This window comes from Hyaena hyaena, unplaced genomic scaffold (genome assembly GCF_003009895.1).
Source record: "Hyaena hyaena isolate Hyena2069 unplaced genomic scaffold, ASM300989v1 scaffold_98, whole genome shotgun sequence".
Taxonomy (NCBI): Eukaryota; Metazoa; Chordata; class Mammalia; order Carnivora; family Hyaenidae; genus Hyaena; species Hyaena hyaena.
Window position 1 is genome coordinate 3,179,053 of NW_024080730.1, and position 19,508 is coordinate 3,198,560.

General features: G+C 62.4%; 1 protein-coding gene across 2 annotated transcripts in view; it reads left to right on the plus strand.

Moving 5' to 3' along the window:
• The window catches only part of NADSYN1 (NAD synthetase 1), a 30,741-nt gene that overhangs the window by 1,472 nt on the left and 9,761 nt on the right, over positions 1 to 19,508 (plus strand). Inside the window, exons 2-16 of one of the 2 annotated variants that reach the window (XM_039235344.1) lie at positions 715 to 775; positions 3,006 to 3,122; positions 4,839 to 4,892; positions 5,258 to 5,347; positions 9,894 to 9,945; positions 11,444 to 11,532; positions 11,649 to 11,766; positions 12,414 to 12,545; positions 15,214 to 15,288; positions 15,932 to 16,056; positions 16,510 to 16,558; positions 17,030 to 17,132; positions 17,553 to 17,721; positions 18,545 to 18,680; positions 18,985 to 19,131. In XM_039235344.1, the coding sequence (XP_039091275.1) occupies positions 715 to 775; positions 3,006 to 3,122; positions 4,839 to 4,892; positions 5,258 to 5,347; positions 9,894 to 9,945; positions 11,444 to 11,532; positions 11,649 to 11,766; positions 12,414 to 12,545; positions 15,214 to 15,288; positions 15,932 to 16,056; positions 16,510 to 16,558; positions 17,030 to 17,132; positions 17,553 to 17,721; positions 18,545 to 18,680; positions 18,985 to 19,131 (1,517 nt within the window). The remainder of the gene's footprint in view (positions 1 to 714; positions 776 to 3,005; positions 3,123 to 4,838; positions 4,893 to 5,257; positions 5,348 to 9,893; positions 9,946 to 11,443; positions 11,533 to 11,648; positions 11,767 to 12,413; positions 12,546 to 15,213; positions 15,289 to 15,931; positions 16,057 to 16,509; positions 16,559 to 17,029; positions 17,133 to 17,552; positions 17,722 to 18,544; positions 18,681 to 18,984; positions 19,132 to 19,508) is intronic. The other variant, XM_039235343.1, reaches the window with a different exon arrangement.

The window sequence follows — 19,508 nt, forward strand, 5'->3', positions numbered from 1 at the left end:
TGAGCCTGCAAGCGCAGACCCTGGGGTGTGGCTGAGCAAGGCCACCAGCTAGTCAGCCTTGGCATCAGCGTCTGTTTGAGAGTGGAAGGTCCAGCGGCTCATACCTGCATCCGAAGGGCGCCGCCCCTCAGGCCACCCTTGGCCGTCTTGTGCTGAGCCGCTTCCCGCAAGAGGGTTCGCTAAGAACAGTGAAGACGGAACGGCACAAGGGACGGCATCTTTTCAACCACGTGCCTCCAGACCTTCATCCTTTTTCTTTTTTTCCCCAACATCCACCTGCTTTCATCTGCTCAGAGCTCAGAGCGCATCTGGTTGGAGCAGGGCGGTCGGCGGCCAGAGCGAGGCTCCTTTCTCTCGGCCTTTCGTCTGCAGGTGCAGCTGGGCGCTGCTGTCCCCAAGCGGAGGTTGCCGGTGCCACCGTAGGCTGGGGTCCCTGGAGGCCTGCCTCCTCCCTGCATCCACTTGTTAATACACTACCAGGGAGTGACTACTTCCTCCTCCCCCGCCCCGAAGGGGCTAAGGATCAGGATCTTGCTTCCTAAGGGTGTAAGCGGGGTCTGTGGGGGGTCTGGTCCTTGGCTGCCTGGGGTCAGGGAGACCGCCAGGAGCTTCTGATTGTTGTCTGGCTTTTTATCAAACCTACTGCAGCTGTGTTTCATCTGCCCTTGAACACGTCGTAGGCACTGAAATTGCTCTTTTTCTCTTTACGTGTAGGTATTGAAATTGCCAAATGCAAAGGAGCGAGATACAGGCTGGGACCAGAACTGGAAATATGGTGAGAGCGGCACACCGGACTCCCAGGGTGGGCGGGTGGAGGTGTCTGCATCAGCTCCCCGCAGCAGAAAGGCAAGGGGGGGGGGGTGGACAGGTGTGGAGGTGCAGGGCTGTGTATGGGCGTCAGCCGTGAGCGGGCCTGCTTAATGCCACCTTGCAGGGGCACCCAGCCGGCCCGGGCGAGCGTGGAGCCCCGTGTCAGGTGACTAGGGGAGCGGGGGGGGCGGGAGGGGGGGTCCACAGCTGGGGCTGGGCCACTTCTGTCTGCCGCCACCCTTCTGGGTGGGCACACACAGGTTTCGCTTACTGGTCTGCGCATCTTTCCACGAACAAGCGTACGTGATCACTTCCGCTCTGCCTTTTTCCGGTGAGAGGGAGGCTGGTTCCTCCCTGCCCCGTCTTCAGAAGTAAGCAACCGGCTGCCACACTGCAGGTCTCTTACAAGCCACGGCCCATCTGTGACATGTGTCAGCTGCCCTCCGCGCTCCTCTGTGTGCCCGCTTGTGTGTCCAGGTCCTGGCCGTTTGTGGAATCAGAAGTCCCTCCTCGAGCCGTATAAATATACGTCGTCTCTTGGTGTGAGTCCTTGAGGCCGCATCTGTCACTTTTCTCACTAGCTTGACTTCTGTCCTTGGAACCCTGACTTCAGCTTGGGCTGTGTTCCCCACAATACCCGAGAGCATTTTCTCACACCGAACCGGTCTTTAAGATGCTCCGTGGCCGGGGCCCTGGGGTCCTGAGTTATCCGAGTGACCTCTGCTCCTGCGCTCCTGTCTCAGGCTTTATGTTTTGTCTGTTCCTCCCACTGGAGGGTTGTCCTCCGCCACCCTGTCCCCCGGTCAGGGTAGTCGCTGCCCCGGCACCCCCAGGCTACGCCCTCCTTTGCCTTGTCCTCTCCCCACCGCACCCCCTGCCCTCCAAATCTGGACCCGTCGTTTTACGAGGCAGAGAATTGTTGCTCCACGAACCCAGGGCTTGTATCAAGCAGGGGCAAGGGCCCAGCCGAGCTGGGCTCCATGTGGTTTCTGTGCTGAGCAGGCTCACAGTTATTATTGCAACAGTGGGGCGCTCGTTAGGAGAATGGGGGGCCAGTGCCGCGGGCAGGATGACTCGCGGGTCTGGAGGTCCGTTGCCAGAAAGGCCGGCTGTGTCCTCTGGGCCAGTTTCTAGGCTTTATAGATGGAGGGCTGTCTGGCCAGGACGGGCTGGGGGCACCTGTGACCGCCCCCGCCGTAAGATGCCCCTCAAGCTGCCAGCGGCCGCAGGGGCAAGGTGTCAGTCGGCGGCTGGACATCAGGCCCGTGACCTCTGGCATCGCGTTGCCATCTGGTGGCACTTGTGGCCTGGGAGCTGCCAGGGCATGAAACTCGTGGAGGCAGCCCTGGCGCCCATCTTCACGCTGGGCCACCGCCCGTGGCGCTGCTCCCCATGCCGGGGGTTCTGAACACCGAAACTCGTTCCCACACAGTTCAGGAGGCCAGACTCGGGGTGCTGGCGGCCGCTCCCTCCAAAAGCTCCAGGGGGGATCCTTCCCACCTCCTCCCACCTGTGCTCCCAGAGCCTTGTTCTGTGGCCGAGGTCCCTCCGGCTCCGCCTCCACACGCCCCACCCCCTTCTCCATGTCTTCTTCCTGTCGGATGGAGGACCTGCCCAGGCCGTCTGGGGTCATCTCATCTTTAGATCCTTAATGACCCCTGTAAAGACCCTTTTCCCTTACACGGTCCTGGGGGCCAGGCCATGGATGCACCTTTCTGGGGGGGACACCACTCAGCCTGCTTCCAGCACAAGCATCTGTAGCCAGAACCAGGAGTCGCTCTGTGACTGGCATCTGGAATGATGTCAACGGTGTTCGTTGCTTGAAAACATATTCCTTCGGATCCAGCCTTGTTCTTTTGCATCTTTTGCTTGTAGATCAGTGTGATTTGTGCTGCATTAAAAGTTAAAAAAAAATCTACAGGCAGACACTTGACAGGAGAGAGAATTTCTCATGGTAACTGAAGGTGGGGAGCAAGGCCCTGGGGCCTCCTCATTTCCGGTGTGACACGCGTCCTCTTTTCCAGCGGTGACCCAGCCCTGCTTGCACAGGGGACTCGTCCAGGGGGCTTTAAAAAGACCCCTGTGCCTGGTGCGCCCCTGCGTGTCTGACCCGATTGGTCCCTGGGCCCCGGCCCCCCTCCCCGCCCTAACCCGGTGTGTTTCTGGGCCTCACCTGCCTGCTCCCTTCTCTGCAGCGGCTACGGGTGCTGGGATCATTATTACGAGTCGGACACCCTCTTGCATTCGCTCCAAGTCCTGGCTGCCCTTCTGGAATCTCCAGTCACTCAGGACATCATCTGCGACGTGGGAATGTAAGTGCTGGTTCCAGGGTCGCGGGCGCACACGCGGTGGGTCCAGGGGCATGGGTGTACACGGGGCGGGTGCAGAGGACACGGGCGCACACGCGGCGGGTGCAGGGGGCGGGTGCAGAGGGCACAGGCGCACACGCGGCGGGTGCAGGGGGCGGGTGCAGAGGGCGCGGGCGCACACGCGGTGGGTCCAGGGGAGTGGGTGCACACGGGGCGGGTGCAGAGGGCGCGGGCGCACACGCGGCAGGTCCAGGGACGCAGGTGTACCGTGCGTGTACCCACCACTGCATTTTCCACGTCGCTGTGACACGTGCTCAGGCCTAGTGTAAGCAGCGCACACATAGGACTTTTAACCCAGTTTGTCTACGTTTATCACGACTGGTGACACGTGGACTGTGTTGTTCCCTGTTGCGGCTGTGACAAATGATGGCAAATGCCAAACACAGAAACAACACAAACACTTTGTGTTATGTTTCTGGGCGCCAGAAGTCGAAAATGTGGGTCAGCCTGGAGAGGCCACCTCACCCCTTGGGGCCTCCTCCACCTTAGAAGCCCGCAGAGGCTCCCCTTCCTCCTGCACGTCTGGCTCTGACCCCTCCCCCACCTCGTGTGAGCACCTGGGACTGTTCGGGTGGTCCAGGGCAGCCCCCCATCTCAGGGTCCGTACCTAGTTACCACGTCGGCGCCGCAGGAGGTGCGGGACCCGGGCATCCCCGGGCTGCGGGCTCAGCCGCCACGGGGCTCGTCCCCGCTGTTGTGCTCAGTGGCCCAGCAGGCCTGTCACCGCCTCTCGCCTTCCCGTAGCTGTGGTTGGCCGTCTGGTTCGCCCCCTTCTCTGGGTTTGGTGTTCATAGTCCTGTTTGCATTTGTCTCCTTTTTGCTCCTAAAACGTAAGCGATCGTATTTATAAAGATATTTTCCTTTGAAATGTAGCATTTATCTGGACCTATAAGCTGAACAGAACATTTGTATCCTTAATCGGTGCAGCTGTGTCCCGGCCAGAAGCCAGCAGAGCACCCGGCTTCTAGAGCTTTCCCCTCACCTGCAGAGGGGAGCACTCGAGGTGGTCAGGGAGGGGTCCCGACGAGTGGTGGGCGTCTGTTCAGCCCCTAGAAGACCCGCCTTGTGCAAGGGGCGCAGGTGACACGTCAGGAGGCGCCCTGAAGCAGGACTGGGAAGGTGCGGGGCTGGTGCATGAGGCCAGGAGGGGACAGAGATGAAACAGTGACGGGTGTGTGCAGAGAGCTAGGGAGGAAGCCACTCGCAGGTCTGAGAACGTTCCAGGAGGAGGAAGAGCCGTGAGGGGGGATTGACTGTGCTTCATTTAGAGGAGTCCAGGGGCGCCTGGGGGCTCAGTCGGTTAAGCGTCTGACTTTGGCTCAGGTCATGATCTCGCGGTTCGTGGGTTCGAGCCCCACATCCAGCTCTGTGCTGACTGCCAGCTCAGAGCCTGGAGCCTGTTTCAGATTCTGTGTCTCCCTCTCTCCCTGCCCCTCCCCTGCTCATGCTCTGTCTCTCTCTCTTGCTCTCTCTCTCTCTCTCTCTCCATTCCTTAAAAATAAATAAACATTAGGCTCTTCTGTCTCAGACCCTAGACCATGGCAGAGCCCTTGGCTCGTTTCTAACTCTGAGAGAGCCGCACAGGAGCCTTGTGACCCTCTTCAAGGGCCCGAGGAAACTTCATATTAAGACATGGGTGGTTTTGCCTTCTCTCCGCAGGCCCGTGATGCACCGGAATGTCCGCTATAACTGCAGGGTGATATTTCTCAACAGGTAGGTGTGGCTGCGGGGAGAGGGGCCCCGGGAACCGTGTGCTAGGAGGCGCCTTCTGGAAACGCGGGTCCGTAGAGAAGGCCGATGTCCTGGGTGGGGACTCTGGCACTGCTTTTCTGACCTTCAGAGGAGAGACCACGGGGTGTGGTCTGGGGACACGTGGCCCTGTTGGCTGGAAGCCACTGGAGGGAGGGTGGTCTGTCACGGTCCCCTAACGGCCCCTGGATATCAGCTGCCTGCCTGGCACACGGCTGCCGGGCCTTGGCTGCTCTGTGGTCGTCCCTCCACCTCAGGGCGGGTGGGCCCACGGGTGCCCCCATGACCGCATGCTCATCTCAGGAGCTGCCTGGGTTTCCCGTCTGCAGGAGGATCCTGCTCATCAGGCCCAAGATGGCCTTGGCCAACGAGGGCAACTACCGGGAGCTGCGCTGGTTTACGCCCTGGTCCAGGACTCGGTGAGCTCGCAGGTCTCGGGTTGTCCCCGTGCGCGGCCTTGGCCCAGGGCAGGGCCGGGGGGTGAGAGCCGGCGACAGGTTCCTGCCGTGGAGGTACCGCTACTTTGATGCTGCTGCTCCGCCGATCTGTCGCCGTCACGGAAACGTCAATGGCCACGGCCGTCGGGCGCATCGTGTCACGAGTCCCCGTGAGCCAGGCTTTCTCGGCTCCAGCCAGTCGCGCCAGGGCTGCCGTCCGCGTGGCAAGGAGGTCCCTTTGTGACCGTTGCTTTTCTTTATTGTTGCTGCTGCTGAAATGGAACTTTCAGCGTTACATTCTCAGACGGTCAGTATTCTTAGGTGGGAAAACAGGAGTTTCGTATGTTCTTGCGACCCCGTTCCGCCATGGGCACATGGGACTTCTGTCCCCTGTCCCGGGCTGACGGGCGTCGGCATCACTGTCTCTCTCTGACGAGTGGCTTGTTCGCTGGGACACGGCTTCCAGTAGATTCCAGAGGTTCCTACGGCCCCTCCTCGGGCTCGATTCCTAGATCGTGGCTCTCCTGCACAACGACGACGTACTCTGGACAGCCGGGTGGAGAGCACGCGCTTCTCTGCTCCCCCAGGGTCCCCGCATGGCCACCAACCCAGGAGCTCCCCGCACCCTGAACCTCGTCCTCTGGGGCCTCCTACATGGGCGAGGTTGATAACAGGGTCAGCCTTTGGCCCCTGAGCTCCACCCCCAGCCCGGCTCCCTGCCCAGGCCTGAGGCCTGGGACCGAAAGTCCAACTCCCTGAGCTGCTCCCGAGCCGGCCAGTGCCGTCCCCTGGCGCCCTTCCCCACGTCACTCAGGACAACCTGTGTGGCTCTTGTCACAGGAAATTCCAAGGGTCTCAGGAGCTCAGGGCCCGAAAGCACGAGATGGGACTTCCTAAGTAATGATTCGCGGAGGGTGGATTTTTGGCCCCTGGCCTGCCTGCGGATGTGGCTTATTTGATGTGATAATTCATTTTGCGGAATGAAAAATAAATTTGAGGCTAGAAAGCACTTTTGTCCCTATTGTCAGGATTGCCTCCAGGGTGAGAAGTTGGGTGCCGTTTGGGTCTCTCTTCGCCTGTGTGGTTATTTTCTCTGGGAGCTGGCAAAAGCTTCTCTTCAACTTGGGTCTTTTAAAACTGTGCTCTGTGGGCCCTGGCGGGGGTCTCCGGGCTCCCATGTTCAGCCCTTCCTGGCCCCTGTGTTTTGGGGGAACGTCATGTCCTTTCTGGGCGATTTCTACTCTATTTTCTCTGTTTTCTATTTCTGGAACGCCTCTTGATCAGGGACCAGACTCTCCCAGACCAGCTTCTCTAACTGTTGTGACCTTTCTTTCCCATATTCTGGAAGATTGCATCCTTTACTTTTTACCTCTACTGAAACATTTATTTATTTTTAAGAGAGAGAGGGAGGGCATGAGCAGGGGAGGGGCAGAGAGAGAGGGAGAGAGAGGGAGACACAGAATCCAAAGCAGCAGCTGCCGGCTCTGAGGTACTACCCAGCAGGCACCGTTCTCAGAACTGAGGAAAGCAGCAGGTATATGGCCACAGTGTTACCAGGACCTGAAGACTCTTGCTCAGGGTTTGTAAACAACTCATGAATCGGTAAGAAATAGTAAAAAAAAAAAGAAAGAAAATGCCAATCAAAAAGGAAAACCCAAGGTGCACAGGACAGTGGAGATTTGATGTAGGGAAAAAGCAGCCATGTCAATAGATGCTTAGTGTCGTTGGCATTGCGGCCGATGTCAGCTGACACCATGGTGAGGTTTCTGCGCCGCTGGAGCGTCAGGACACCAGGCCCCGGCGAGGACGCCAGACAGGGAGCCCCCCTCCGGTGCTGGCAGAAAGCCGGCAACAGTTGGGTGTTCCCTGTGAGGGCAAGGGTGCCCCCTTCACTGCCCCCACCCCGGGGCAGGGGCCGCAAGCTGCACGCACCTCAGAGAAGACGCAGGACGATGGGAGGAGGAGAGTGGCAGAGTGTATGTTCCGTACGGTGTACATTGTGCGGATGCGAGGCCGGGAGCAGGGGACCTGACCGCAGGAGGTGTGAGGGGCGCGTCGCGTAAAGTGCAAGGGGGCACGGCTTCGGTGCTCAGCCTTCCGAGGGGAGAGCGCCAGCACCTGCTGCTCTGCTTTCTGCACAGTGTGCCGTGAGTGTGGTGTTTTAAGTTTATTTCTTTATTTTGAGAGAGACAGAGTATGTGGGGGAGGGGCAGAGAGAGAGGGAGACGCAGAATCCGAAGCAGCTCCAGGCTCTGAGCTGTCAGCACAGAGCCCGACGCGGGGCTCAAACCCACCAACCATGAGATCACGACCTGAGCCGAAGTCAGACGCTCAGCCGCCTGAGCTCCCAGGCACCCTGAGCCGTGAGTGGTTTTGACCTTACAGGCAGGTCTTTGATTTTAGGAATATTTTGCAGTTTCCCGTTTTCAAAGGATTTTGTTCTTTCACTCCCGTTCAGGAGCCTCTGCTGTCTGGGCATCATGCGTCCCCGGGCGTCTTCCACATCTTTCCTCCTCTCTCTGTCCATTTATTTGTTGTTGTTCTGTGGTTGCTCCTGAGCATGGCCCGAGCAGGGGTCTGCGGAGCCTCTGCCCTGCTGCTTTCTGGGCTCCGGGATCACATTCCTGATCAGATTCCTCTCCTCGTTCAGAGCTCGCTTTCTATCTTCTTCTGTCATCTGCTCATCTCTTGCTTGAGACTTTTTATGAGGTTGTGTCATCTCTGAACGTGCCGGGAGCGCGGGCTGCTGGGTCTCACGGTGGCTCCTTCAGCCTCGCTCATGTCCCTGCGCCCGTGGAGGCGGTGGCATGGACGCGAGCCAGAGCAACAGCTCACGTTTTCACGTTCTGACACTTAAAAAGACCGCTTCGGCCCCTGGGAGCTGTGCCAGGGCGCAGAGGGTAAGATGGCTGGGTTAATGTGTCCCCACCCTCGTAACAAGCACATGCCAGCTTCAGGGTACAGCGTCAGGCCTTTTAAGAAAACGACAACAACAACAAAAAACCCTTCTTGACTGGAGAGATTTTAAGAATCTACTAATTTTCGGTATGTTCTTAGACGGACCCCCAGATCTAAGCAGGCAGGTCATGGGGTACTTGTGCTCCCAGCCGGGGCAGAGACTTGCGGTCGGCCTGGCCAAAGAAGGTTTCTTGGCAGGAGTGTGCTGCTAGGATCTTTCTGGAGGATGTTGGCTGCAAAGAAGGGGCATCCAGCCAGAGAAAGGTGCGGGCTGTGCAGACAGGTCGGGTGTGGGGACCAGAGCGGAGGAGGTTGGGCCCGCATGAGCCAAGCTTTGAATGCCAAGCTACTGCAGGACTTTTACTCTGGGTATTTTGGCTCTCGATGAACCTGGCGAAGTTCAGTGGCCAAGTACAAGGTGAAGGCACGCGTTGGAGCAGAGAGTAGGAGCACAGAGGTGAGCATGCCCGGTGCCCTGGCAGCCCTGCTCTGGGCTGGTGCTGGTGCGTCTGGGTGGGGCTGGAGGCCAAGGAGAGGAAGAAGGGACAGGCCTTGGCTGGCTCCTCCCTCTAAAGTTACCTTTGACGCCGCAACACCGGCGTCAGCAAGCCTGTGGATGGTTTGCAGACTCACTGGCGCAGCAAGGCGGCTGGGAGGTCCCTGTCCCTGTCCCTAGCGCGGGAGAGAAGGTATCGCCCTCCAGCTTCCCAGCTTCATGATTTACTCGAGCAAAAACCCCTGAAGCCACCGCGGGAGGCTCTCATGAATCCCGAGGAAGGAATGAGAGATTCAGTTCACAAAATGCCTTCGCGCAGCGTCCCATAAAAGCCTACTAGCGGTCAGACTTGGGAAGCATCTGTTCCCTGCGTCCGCCCTTCAGGGTGGTACCTGGGGATGCCCTGTCCAGGAGCCGCAAGTTAGACTCAGTCCATCTCACTCCATTTGGAGCTTAACCTTATCATTTGGGTTTGTGATCGCGTGTTGGGCCAGCGTGGCGTGATCCTCCCAACTCAGAGAGTCCGATCAGGAGCTCTGCTGGGATCGCTCCCTCTTCTGAGATCGTGCCTGTGACATGTGTCTGGGAGCGCGGGCCACCAAGGCCCCGGGAGGCGGAGGCGGTGGGGGCTTCCCAGGCGCCGCAGGGGCTCCGAGCAAAATGTGCGGCAGCTTGTCAACTCAGCCTCCCTTGTCTTTTTATCTTAAATGGAGGGTCAGGGCGCCTGGGCACTGCCACATGGGGGTCAGGGCACCTGGGCACGTGCTGTCAGAGGGTCGGGGCTCCTGGGCACGTGCTGTCAGAGGGTCGGGGCTCCTGGGCACGTGCAGCCTGAGGCTCGGGGCGCCTGGGCAAGTGCATTACGAGGCTCGGGGCGCCTGGGCACGTGCATTACGAGGCTCGGGGCACCTGGGCACGTGCATTACGAGGCTCGGGGCGCCTGGGCATGCCTGACAGTCCTCTGCTGACGCACCGTTGGAAGCTCCGGGTTGACTTTTGTGCCCATTCAGATGCCATCCATGCCTCGTGCTTTCTGGGACGTTCGTCCTCAGATCTGTCTGGTTCCCTCCCCAGGCAGACAGAGGAGTACTTTCTCCCCCGGATGCTACAGGACCTGACAGAGCAGGTGAGTCTCTGGGAAGAGAACCCATCTTCCGGCCAGGCTCATGGTGCACCTGGGGGGCGTTGCGCTTCGGGTGGGGGTGTCGAGGCCACAGCGGCCCTGGCTGGTGTGCGGGGAGAGATTCCCGGGCACGTAGGGAGGATGGTGCCACGTGCTCGGCATGTTCGTGCCTCCCCGTTCCCGTCCCGCCCATTGTGCTGAGACCCCTCCCACACCTTGCTGGGGCCGGTGCTCGGGCCTCAGGGTTGCCCAGGAAGTGGTGTGGGGACAGGGATGGGGGAGGGGTCTAGGAGTGAAACCCAAGGAAGACTTTACCTCATCCTGTGAAGACCCAGCATCAGAAACCTCATGCTTTGGACCTGGCTGGCCAGGCCTTTAGCACTTTGGTCGCCCAGCTGTGCCTGGGGCCTCGTGCCCCCTCCTCCGACGGGAAGCTGCTGGGGTGACAGCTGGAACCCGTGTCCGCTTCCCATGGGCGGCTGTGGCCACGGGGGCACAGAGTGGGTGCTGGGGGAGGCCTGACTGGTCCACTTTCTGCCCGAGGTCCCATTCTGGTGTTAAGTGTGTTAAGTGTGTTAATTTGCTCAGGCTGCATAACAGAGCACCAGAGGGGGAGGGGAAGGGGCGGGGGGGGGGGGGGAGTCTGTTAAACAGCAGGTGCTTGACTCCTGGTCCTGGAGGCCGGAGCCCGAGGTCCAGGCAGGGCAGGGCCGGGCCCCCAAGGCCTCTCTCCTGTGTGTGGACAGCCGTCCTCACCCTGTGTCCTCACGGGGCCATCCCTCCGTGCATGTCTGTGTCCTGATCCCTCTTCTTACAAGGACCCAGGTCACACTGGATCAGGGCCCCTCTGGGTGACCCTGTGTTCCCTCAGTCACCTATGAAGTCCCCTCTCCAGACACGGTCACGTTTAGAGGTGCTGGGGGGTCAGGACCCCAGCGCAGGAATCTGAGGGACCCAGATCAGCCTGTGCCACCAGGTTCTCTGCACCCCTAATTCCTGCCCTTTGGGCAGCTCCTTAGGGTCCGGAATCTCTGCAGGGGAGGGCTGGCCGGGGTGCAGCTGGACCTTAGGGATGGAGTCGAGCCGGAGCAGGGGTCCGTGCAGAACCTGACATGGGGCTTAATCCCATGATCCTGGGGCCACAAGCTGAACTGACATCAAGAGTCAGACACTAGACTGAGCCCCCAGGCACCCCAAGACCCTTTATTCTTAATGACAATGATGACTATGGGGGTTTGTGCCCATGGAAGCTTCCAGAGCGTAGTGACAGCTTTTCGGGGCCACGGTAGCCCTGTGGCAGCTCGGAGCACAGCTCCTGCTAACGAACGCTGCGACCAGGGCCTCAGGGTCAGCAGGGGCGGTGCAGCTGGCACCGGGCCGCCTGGCTTGGGGGTGCTCCCCAGCTGGGCAGGGGCTCACTGGGGCTGGAAGCGAAGGGGCGGTGGGGTGGGGACGCAGCCCTGACGGGGGGACGGCTGAGGTGCCTCCTCCCCTCCTGCAGGAGACCGTGCCCTTCGGAGATGCAGTGCTGGCCACCCGGGACACCTGCATCGGGAGCGAGATCTGTGAGGAGCTGTGGACGCCCCGCAGGTCAGGCCTGGCCCCGGGTGCGCGGCAGCCCTGGCAGGTGGCCTCAGGGACACCAGGGCGGGGCGGGCAGGGCGGGGCGCAGCCTGTCTCTTCCTGTCAGCCGCATCTGCCCACAGCCCACACGTGGACATGGGCCTGGATGGCGTGGAGATCTTCACCAACGCCTCTGGCAGCCACCACGTGCTGCGCAAAGCCCATGCCAGGGTGGATCTGGTGACCATGGCCACCACCAAGGTAGGCGCTGGGCCGCCGTGCTGGAGCGTGTGGGCCGCGGCCCGGGTCTGTCCTGCACACTCCCAGTCCCCAGTGCCCGGGCAGGGCAGGGCCCGCACGGCGGACGTCGGCGCCCGTGGTCACGGCCAGTGCTCTGCACACATGTACCGTCTCGCCCTCTGGGGCCACTCCTGCCGGATCTCCCCTGACCCTGCAGGGTGGGCAGGGCACCCGGCTCCCGGGGTCCAGTGGCCACAGGCTCCTGCCCCAGCGTCGGCCCCCAGGCCCGAGGCACCATCCGAAGGTCGAGGGACGCGCTGGCTGCGTGTGCGGTGGCGCCAAGCCAGAGTGCAGGGAGCGACCCCGAGGTTGCCACCCTTGCTGGGCAGCGTGACCCCTGAGGGGCGGGTTTGGGTCTCAGCTCCGTGCCGTGGGGTTTGCCTTTCATGACCCCTCCTCCCGTGTCAGGAGATGACAGCCGCTGTGGAAGGGGTGCTGGGGGGCAGCGACGGGGGACGTCGGCGTGACGCCCGGAGCCTGGGAAGGCCGGCGCCTCACAGCCCTGGGCCCCACTGTGCCCCACTGTGCACAGGCCCTTCCTTCAGGGGGAGGGGTCCCCGCGGGCACCGAGGAAGGGAAGGTGATCTCGCTGCCCCTGTGTTCTCCAGAATGGCGGCATCTACCTGCTGGCCAACCAGAAGGGCTGCGACGGGGACCGGCTCTACTACGACGGCTGCGCCCTGATAGCCGTGAATGGCCACATCGTGGCGCAGGGCTCCCAGTTCTCCCTGGACGACGTGGTGAGAGCCAGCTCGCACCCAGGGCGTCTGCTCCTTCCACCGAGCTCTCGTGTGGGGCTGTTTCCTCCGGGCCCCCACGCGGCACCCATCCCCACGCCCGGACAGAAGAGGCCACCACAGTGCAAGGCTCACGCCATGTGCACAGCCCGGGGGAGGACACCAGCCCCACAGTCGCCCTCAGGGGCAAGCGAGCGGGCAGGTGCTGTGGGGGCGGGCTGCGTCCCGACGGGAGAGCTGGTGACTGGGCCCCCAGGGAGTAGGCAGCACCGCCTGGTCCCCGCAGGAAGGGGTCGCTCAGCGGGGGCCTCGTGCGTACAAGCAGAGCTGAGAGGAGCTCGGTGAGGCCACTTGAGAACGACCTGCCGCCTCTTCCCCGCGTGTCCAGGCCGCGCGTGCTCACTGTGGGCCTGGCACAGCCCTGAGAGCCCTGGGGGCCCTGAGGCTCCCGGAAGGCCTCCCTCTGTGGGGCCGTCTGGTATCACTGGACGTGTGAGAGGCCCAGGGTCAGCGGTGCGGACACAGGTGGCGGGAAGTGGGGACGAAGCAGCCGGGCAGACAGGTGTCGAGAAGTGACTCATGGTTATGCGGCCGTGAGGGGCCCTCAGTCGGCATCACCCGCGTCTTGGGGTTGGCTGGAAACGCTAGTTCAGGGGCTGGTGGGAGGGAAGACAGGTTTGCGGGACGCAGCAGCGCAAGTCCCGTCCCGTCGTAAGTGTGAGACTCACTTCCTCTGCACTCGGCTTGCTCACACGGTTGGTGAGGAAGCAGGTGGGAAACCAAACTTGCATCTCAAAGCAGAGCCAGAGATCCCGGTGATGCTCTCTTGTGGAGGGGTGGGGGGGGGAGTGGGTCAGGACTTCGGCAGCAGGGATGCTCCCTCCCTCCCAGCTGTCCCCCAGGCCCTGCTCACCAAGTGACAGCGACCCCAGAGCCCTCCACGTGTTCAATATCAGCCACAGTAAAGACGGGAAGGTCAAGTTCGGAAAAGTCAAGTTCGTGCGAAAGGCATCACATCTTCTCTGTCCATGGGAACACCCAGCTGCCTTCAGGCCGGGTCGCTGTGGCCAGGACGGCGGGTGGACAGCAGAGCCACGGGCGCCCTGCCAGGGTTGAGGGGCAGCAGAGGGGGCCGCCTGCACCAAGAGGAGTAGGTGCCAAGCCCCGGCCAGGCCTCGGGGTCAGGCCCCCAGGGCTCTGTCTCTCGGGCGCACACCAAGGTGATCCGGCCGCGCACTGAAGCCTGACGCCCTTGACTCAGTTTCCAGGCTAGAATCCTGACTCCATCCCAGTGATCGAGGAGAGGCTAGGGGAGGCCACGCTGTCAGGCCACTCCTCCATGACCCTCCTGCCATGATCAGACCTCGTGTGGCACGTGGAGCCATCTCACAGGGCGACAGACCTGCTGACCCTTTTAATTAATTAATTAATTATTTCTGAGAGAGAGACAGAGCATGAGCAGGGGAGGGGCAGAGAGAGAGGGAGACACAGAATCTGAAACAGGCTCCAGGCTCTGAGCTGCCAGCACAGAGCCCGACGCGGGGCTCGAACCCACAATGAACCACGAGATCGTGACCTGAGCTGAAGTCGGAGGCTTAACCGACTGAGCTGCCCAGGCGCCCCCTACTGGCCCTTTTCCAGCACGTGCGTCCCGGGGTCTTCCGGTCCCATGTTCCTGCCGAAGCTCACCTGGTCGGGGGAGAAGTAGAACGGGGCCGCCTTCTCACGAAAAGATTCACACCATCCACGGTCTCGTGCTTTGTGGCCTCGCGCCTCCCTGGGCTTTGTCATTTGGAAGGCGCCGTGGTCTTGGTGGCCCATCGCTTCAGGAAATGATGAGAGAACAAATGTGTGAGCTCCGTTTTCTCTGGACGTGTCCAGCGTGGCCTGGGCCCAGAGCTGCCCACGGCAGCTGCCCACAGCCTGGTGCAGGAGCAAGGTGGCCACGGCCATCCTGTGCCACCCGGCGGGGGTGGGGGCCACGCTCACTGTCCCACACTGGCACATGTGAGACGGCGTTGCAGTAACGTGATTTGATCAGGAGTTATTTTCACAGAGAAAGAAATAGTACGTACGAGTTAAGATCTTTCTTTTGCAGTTTCTTGAAATTTTATTCTTTTCCTATTTTGTGTTACTTTTTAACTCCTAATATTCCTGTCTCACCTGGGTTTGAAGGCAGGGACGTGTCACCCGCCGTCACACAGCAGCACATGTAGGCAGGGACGCCAGCATGGATTGCTGAGGCTCCCGCTTAGCCTTCCCTTTCGTGGCCTCAGATCCCGGGTTGCCACTCCTCGTGGCCCCAGGATGGCTGCAGCAGCTCCAGCTGTCCCGTCTCCACACAGCACGTTCAAAGCAGCAAAGGGGCCCTGTTCCCCGTGCATCTTTATCAGAGAAGCGGTCTCAGAGGTCCCGCGGACACTGATTGGCAGAAGCCTGTGCTGTGATTCAGGCTCGCGGCCCCGTTCACTGCAGGTTCCGGGACACCAGCTGGAGGGCAGCAACACTGGCTGGCCCTCCCCGGGGCCCCTAGGAGCCCACAGACCCCAGTCCCTGCCGCAGAAGGGGGACTCCTCCTGTGGAATGTGCACATCTCGGAAAACAGCCGGCTTACCCGTGTGAGCAGGAAAACCTGGAAATCACGCTCTCCCTTTGAAACCCCCTTCTCCAGGAAGTCCTCACCGCAACCTTGGATTTGGAGGATGTCCGAAGCTACAGGGCAGAGATTTCATCTCGAAACCTGGCGGTGAGTGTGGCAGACACGCAGGATGCTTGACAAGGACTTAGGACCTTTTTTTTGTAAAGAGCAGCTTGTCGAGACGTCCCCGCTGCACACGGCGATCGGTGGATTGAGCAGGCTCACAGGGCCGTGCAGCCGTCACCTCCTTGGTGCCCTGACACTGAGGACCTCCTCACCCCAAAGAAACCCCTGCCTGCCCGCCTCACTCTGTGCCCCTCCCCCAGCCGGGGGACCCACCGGTCTGTGTCCGGTCTGGATTTGCCCACTGTGGGCGTCTCTCAGAGCTGAAGTCCTGTAACAGAGGTCCTCTGTGTGGCTGCTGTCCCCGAGCAGGCCGTGTGCAGGCCCGTCCCGGTGTGGCGGGCGTCTGGGCTTCGTGCCTCTCCGCGGCTGGGACTGCACTGTGAGCATCCCTCCACCCGCCGCTGGGCCGCGTGGTCACTCTGCTCTGATCTTGGGGGTGGGGGTGCTGGACTGGTCCCCCACCCGCACCTGAGCGCACGAGGGACCCAGCGCTGGCGGCCGCCAGTCTCTCTGACCCCAGCCGTCCCGCCGGAGGGTTGACATGCATCCCGCTGTCCGTCAGCCGCCGCAGGGGCCCTTGAGGGCTGGGTGACGCGGGGCGTCAGCATCGTGCCTCCGTCAGCAGGCCAGCAAGGTGAACCCCTACCCCCGAGTGAAGGTGGACTTCGCCCTCTCGTCCCGCGAGGACTTGCTGGTGCCGGTGTCCCAGCCCGTCGAGTGGAAGTACCACAGTCCTGCCGAGGAGATCAGGTGGGCCGCCTGGACGCGCGGGGGGGGGGGGGGCGTGCTGTTCCCGAGGCCGCGCCCCTCGCCCACTTTGGGGGCCAGAGCCGGGTGGATGGCCGGTCCTCACCGCCTGCCCGGCCCTGCTGCCTGGTTAGGAGGAGGCTGTGCTGCATCTGGGCTGAGGCTGTGGAGGCTGCAGCTGGACGGCCTGGTTCCCCCTCCCCCTCCCCCTCCCGCCCCGCTGCCTCTTTGTTGGGGGAACGCGGGCACCGCGGGCCTGGCGTTTCCTTGTGCGCCTCGGTTTTCTGGTTTCAAACCGAGCCAGAGGCGCCACCCGCCTCCCAGCGCTGTTTGGAGACAAAAGTGAGCTAATTTTTACGAAGCTCTGGGCCCAGCCGCCGGGTCCTCGCCGCCGACCCCAGTGGATTGCAGGCCCGGCCGGTGGCCCCAGGCCTGACGGTGCCCGTTGCCCCGCAGCCTCGGCCCCGCGTGCTGGCTCTGGGATTTTCTCAGACGCAGCCAACAGGTAAGGTTTCCGCATTTGTGTTGAGTCTGGGGGTGGGGGGCGAGTGATTTCCTCCTAACGCGAGCCCTCCTTCACTCAGCCTCAGTCGGGGGCTCGTCTGCGTAGCCAGACATGACAGGGCACATGGAGGTTTGGCTCTGTCTCTGAGTCCCGCCCAGCGATGTTCCCAGTGAACAGATTCCATCTCCCGCGGGTTTTGTGTCCTGACGTCTGCAGTTTCCCGAGAATCAGTCCTAGGCCAAGGGTCTTCCCAGCCAAGGGTCCCTTCCCAGCCAAGGATCCGTTTTCCCCTGGAAAAGCCCTTCTGGAATGTGCGGGGCATGTCTTTGCCCCCCACGTGAGCACGCTGACACCCATTGACGCCCATGAGGTTTCGTAGTGCTCGCGGGGCTCACGGTGGGGCTGGGCTGGCTTCTGGGCACGTCGCGTCCGAGGCTCTGCTCACGCCCGCCTTTGGTCGGCCCCTTCCAGGCCGGGTTTTTCTTGCCCCTGAGTGGCGGTGTGGACAGCACGGCCACCGCCTGCCTCGTCTACTCTATGTGCCGCCAGGTCTGCGAGGCTGTGAAGGATGGAAGTAGGTGGCGTCCGTTGGTCTGAGCGAGGCTCCGGGGGTGGGGGGGCTGGGCTGAGGAGACCCGCCAGGCCTGGTCTTCGTGGGCGACGGCGGCTCTGCGGTTGTGCTCAGAGGTCATGGCAGGACCTGGGGGCAGCAGGCAATGAGGTCCTTCCCCGGGCTTCGGGCCAGGTTGGCGTGGCTGTTAAGCCAGATGTGCCATGCCGTGTGCTGCGGTGTGGCCTGGCGGGAGGAATGCGGGCCTCGGGGTCAGGAAACCGGGTCGAGATCCTCCCCGTGCGCCCCGTATCAAGCATCCCCTTAGCGTGCTCACCGGAAAAGCCAGGGGGTTGCTCCCGCGGAGGAGGCGGGGCCGGGTGGGGCGAAGCAGAGGCCTGGGCCCCGAGCAGCGGCTGCCACCTGCTGCCTGGTGGTTTTCAGACCAGGAAGTGCTGGCCGATGTCCGGAGCATCGTGGACCAGCCCGACTACACACCCCAGGACCCCCGAGAGCTCTGCGGGCGCGTGCTGACGACCTGCTACATGGGCAGCGAGAACTCCTCCCGGGAGACGCGGGAACGAGCCGCCGAGCTGGCCCGGCAGATCGGCAGGTAGAGGGGCCGCTGGCGCGGGCAGAGGTGCGTCGGGTGTGTGGGCTGCTGCCGCCTCGTGAGCCGGGTTGTAGGGAACCTGTGTCTCAGTCCCCCCCGCCCCGCCCCCACCCCTGGCTGTGTCAGTCCCGCCCAGCCCCTGGCATCCCCAACGCCAGCCGCCAGGGCTGATGTGCTCCCCAGTGTGGGAGCCGGGACCCCACTTGCAGCTCCAGGGAGCTGGCTGGCGCCGTGACGGCCATTGCCCTCCTCCCAGCCGGTTCCCTGTGCCGGAGCCGGGTGGGAACAGCGCATCCCTCCAGACGGGGACTCGGTCCCTTCAGATTCCCCTGCGTGTTCTCAGCTAAGACCGCCCCCACCCCAGCAGTGCCCATGGGCGCGGCCTCACACGCTGTGCGCCCGCGGCCAGGGCAGCGTCGAGCACGACAGCCAGGACGCAGAAGCAGCCTGGTGTCCCTTGACAGACAGGCTGATCAGCCGGTGTGGTCTGTGCCACGGGATGCTACTCAGCCTCAGAAGGGAAGGGGGTTCGGACGCCTGCTGCCGCAGGAGGGCCCCTGGGAACACGATGCCTGGTGGAACCGCCAGTCACAGCACCACATCCCGTGGCCATCTCTGTGGCGCGTCCAGACACGGGGCTTCCCTGGGGGGTTGGGGGGGTGTTCCGGAGCCCGACATAGGTGGGGGCTGCACCACACGTGAAGGCACTGGGTGCCCCCAGACGTGTACTTTCACGTGGTTGGAACGGTATGTCTCGTGTCACGTGTGTTTTACTGTGCGTGCGTGCACATGCCCCTGTGCACACCTGCCTTTCCCCTTGCAGCCACCATGTGGGACTCAACATCGACCCTGCGGTGAAGGCCGTCGTGGGCATCTTCAGCCTGGCGACGGGTAAGAGGCCTGTGTTCGCGGTCCACGGAGGAAGCCACCGTGAAAACCTGGCGCTGCAGAACGTGCAGGTGCGCCTCCCAGCTGGGCCGGCATCACAGGACGTGCGTGCGAGGGCACTGTGCCTAAGGCGTGTGTGCGCGTGCGCGTCAGTGCACGTGCTGGTCCCGTGTGAGGGCGCGAGACCGTGCGTGGGGGTGGGGCTGAGGGAGGCCTGTGTGCACACGTGTGTGCATGGGTGTGCGTGTATGGCTCCTGTGTCTTCAGGAAGCGGGCTGCGCCCCCCCACCTCCTGGGCTACTGCACCCGCCCCCGCCCGTGTGTGTGTGCCCTCGGCAGCCGGCTCGGGGAGACACTTCCTGCTGTGTCACCCAGGCTCGGGTTCGGATGGTCGTGTCCTACCTGTTCGCTCAGCTGAGCCTCTGGGCCCGGGGCGCTCGCGGGGGATCGCTGGTGCTTGGATCCGCCAACGTGGATGAGAGGTGCGTGTGCCCGGCCCTCCGGCACCCCAGCTCTCCGAGGGTGAGTGCTCCCCGAGGCGGTATTTCCAGGCTCCCGCCGGTTCTCACGGCATCTGTGAGACACACGTGGGAGGGTCACATCACCCCGCGGCTCAGGGCGCCTCCGCTCCCCCAGGATGTCACTACCCCCAGACTCCACCATGACTCCGGTGTGCAGACAGGCCAACACCGTTTCCCTCTGGCTCCCGCCCCTGGCCCGGCTCCCTCCCCTGGCCCGGCTCCGGCAGCTCCGGCTGGCTTGGGGCTCTTCCTTCGTGCTGAGTCTGGAGTCTCTCCCCCACCCACCCCCGCCTTCACCCCCTCCCGCCTTCACCCCCTCCCGCCTTCACCCCCCCCGCCTTCACCCTCCCCGCCTTCACCCTCCCCGCCTTCACCCCC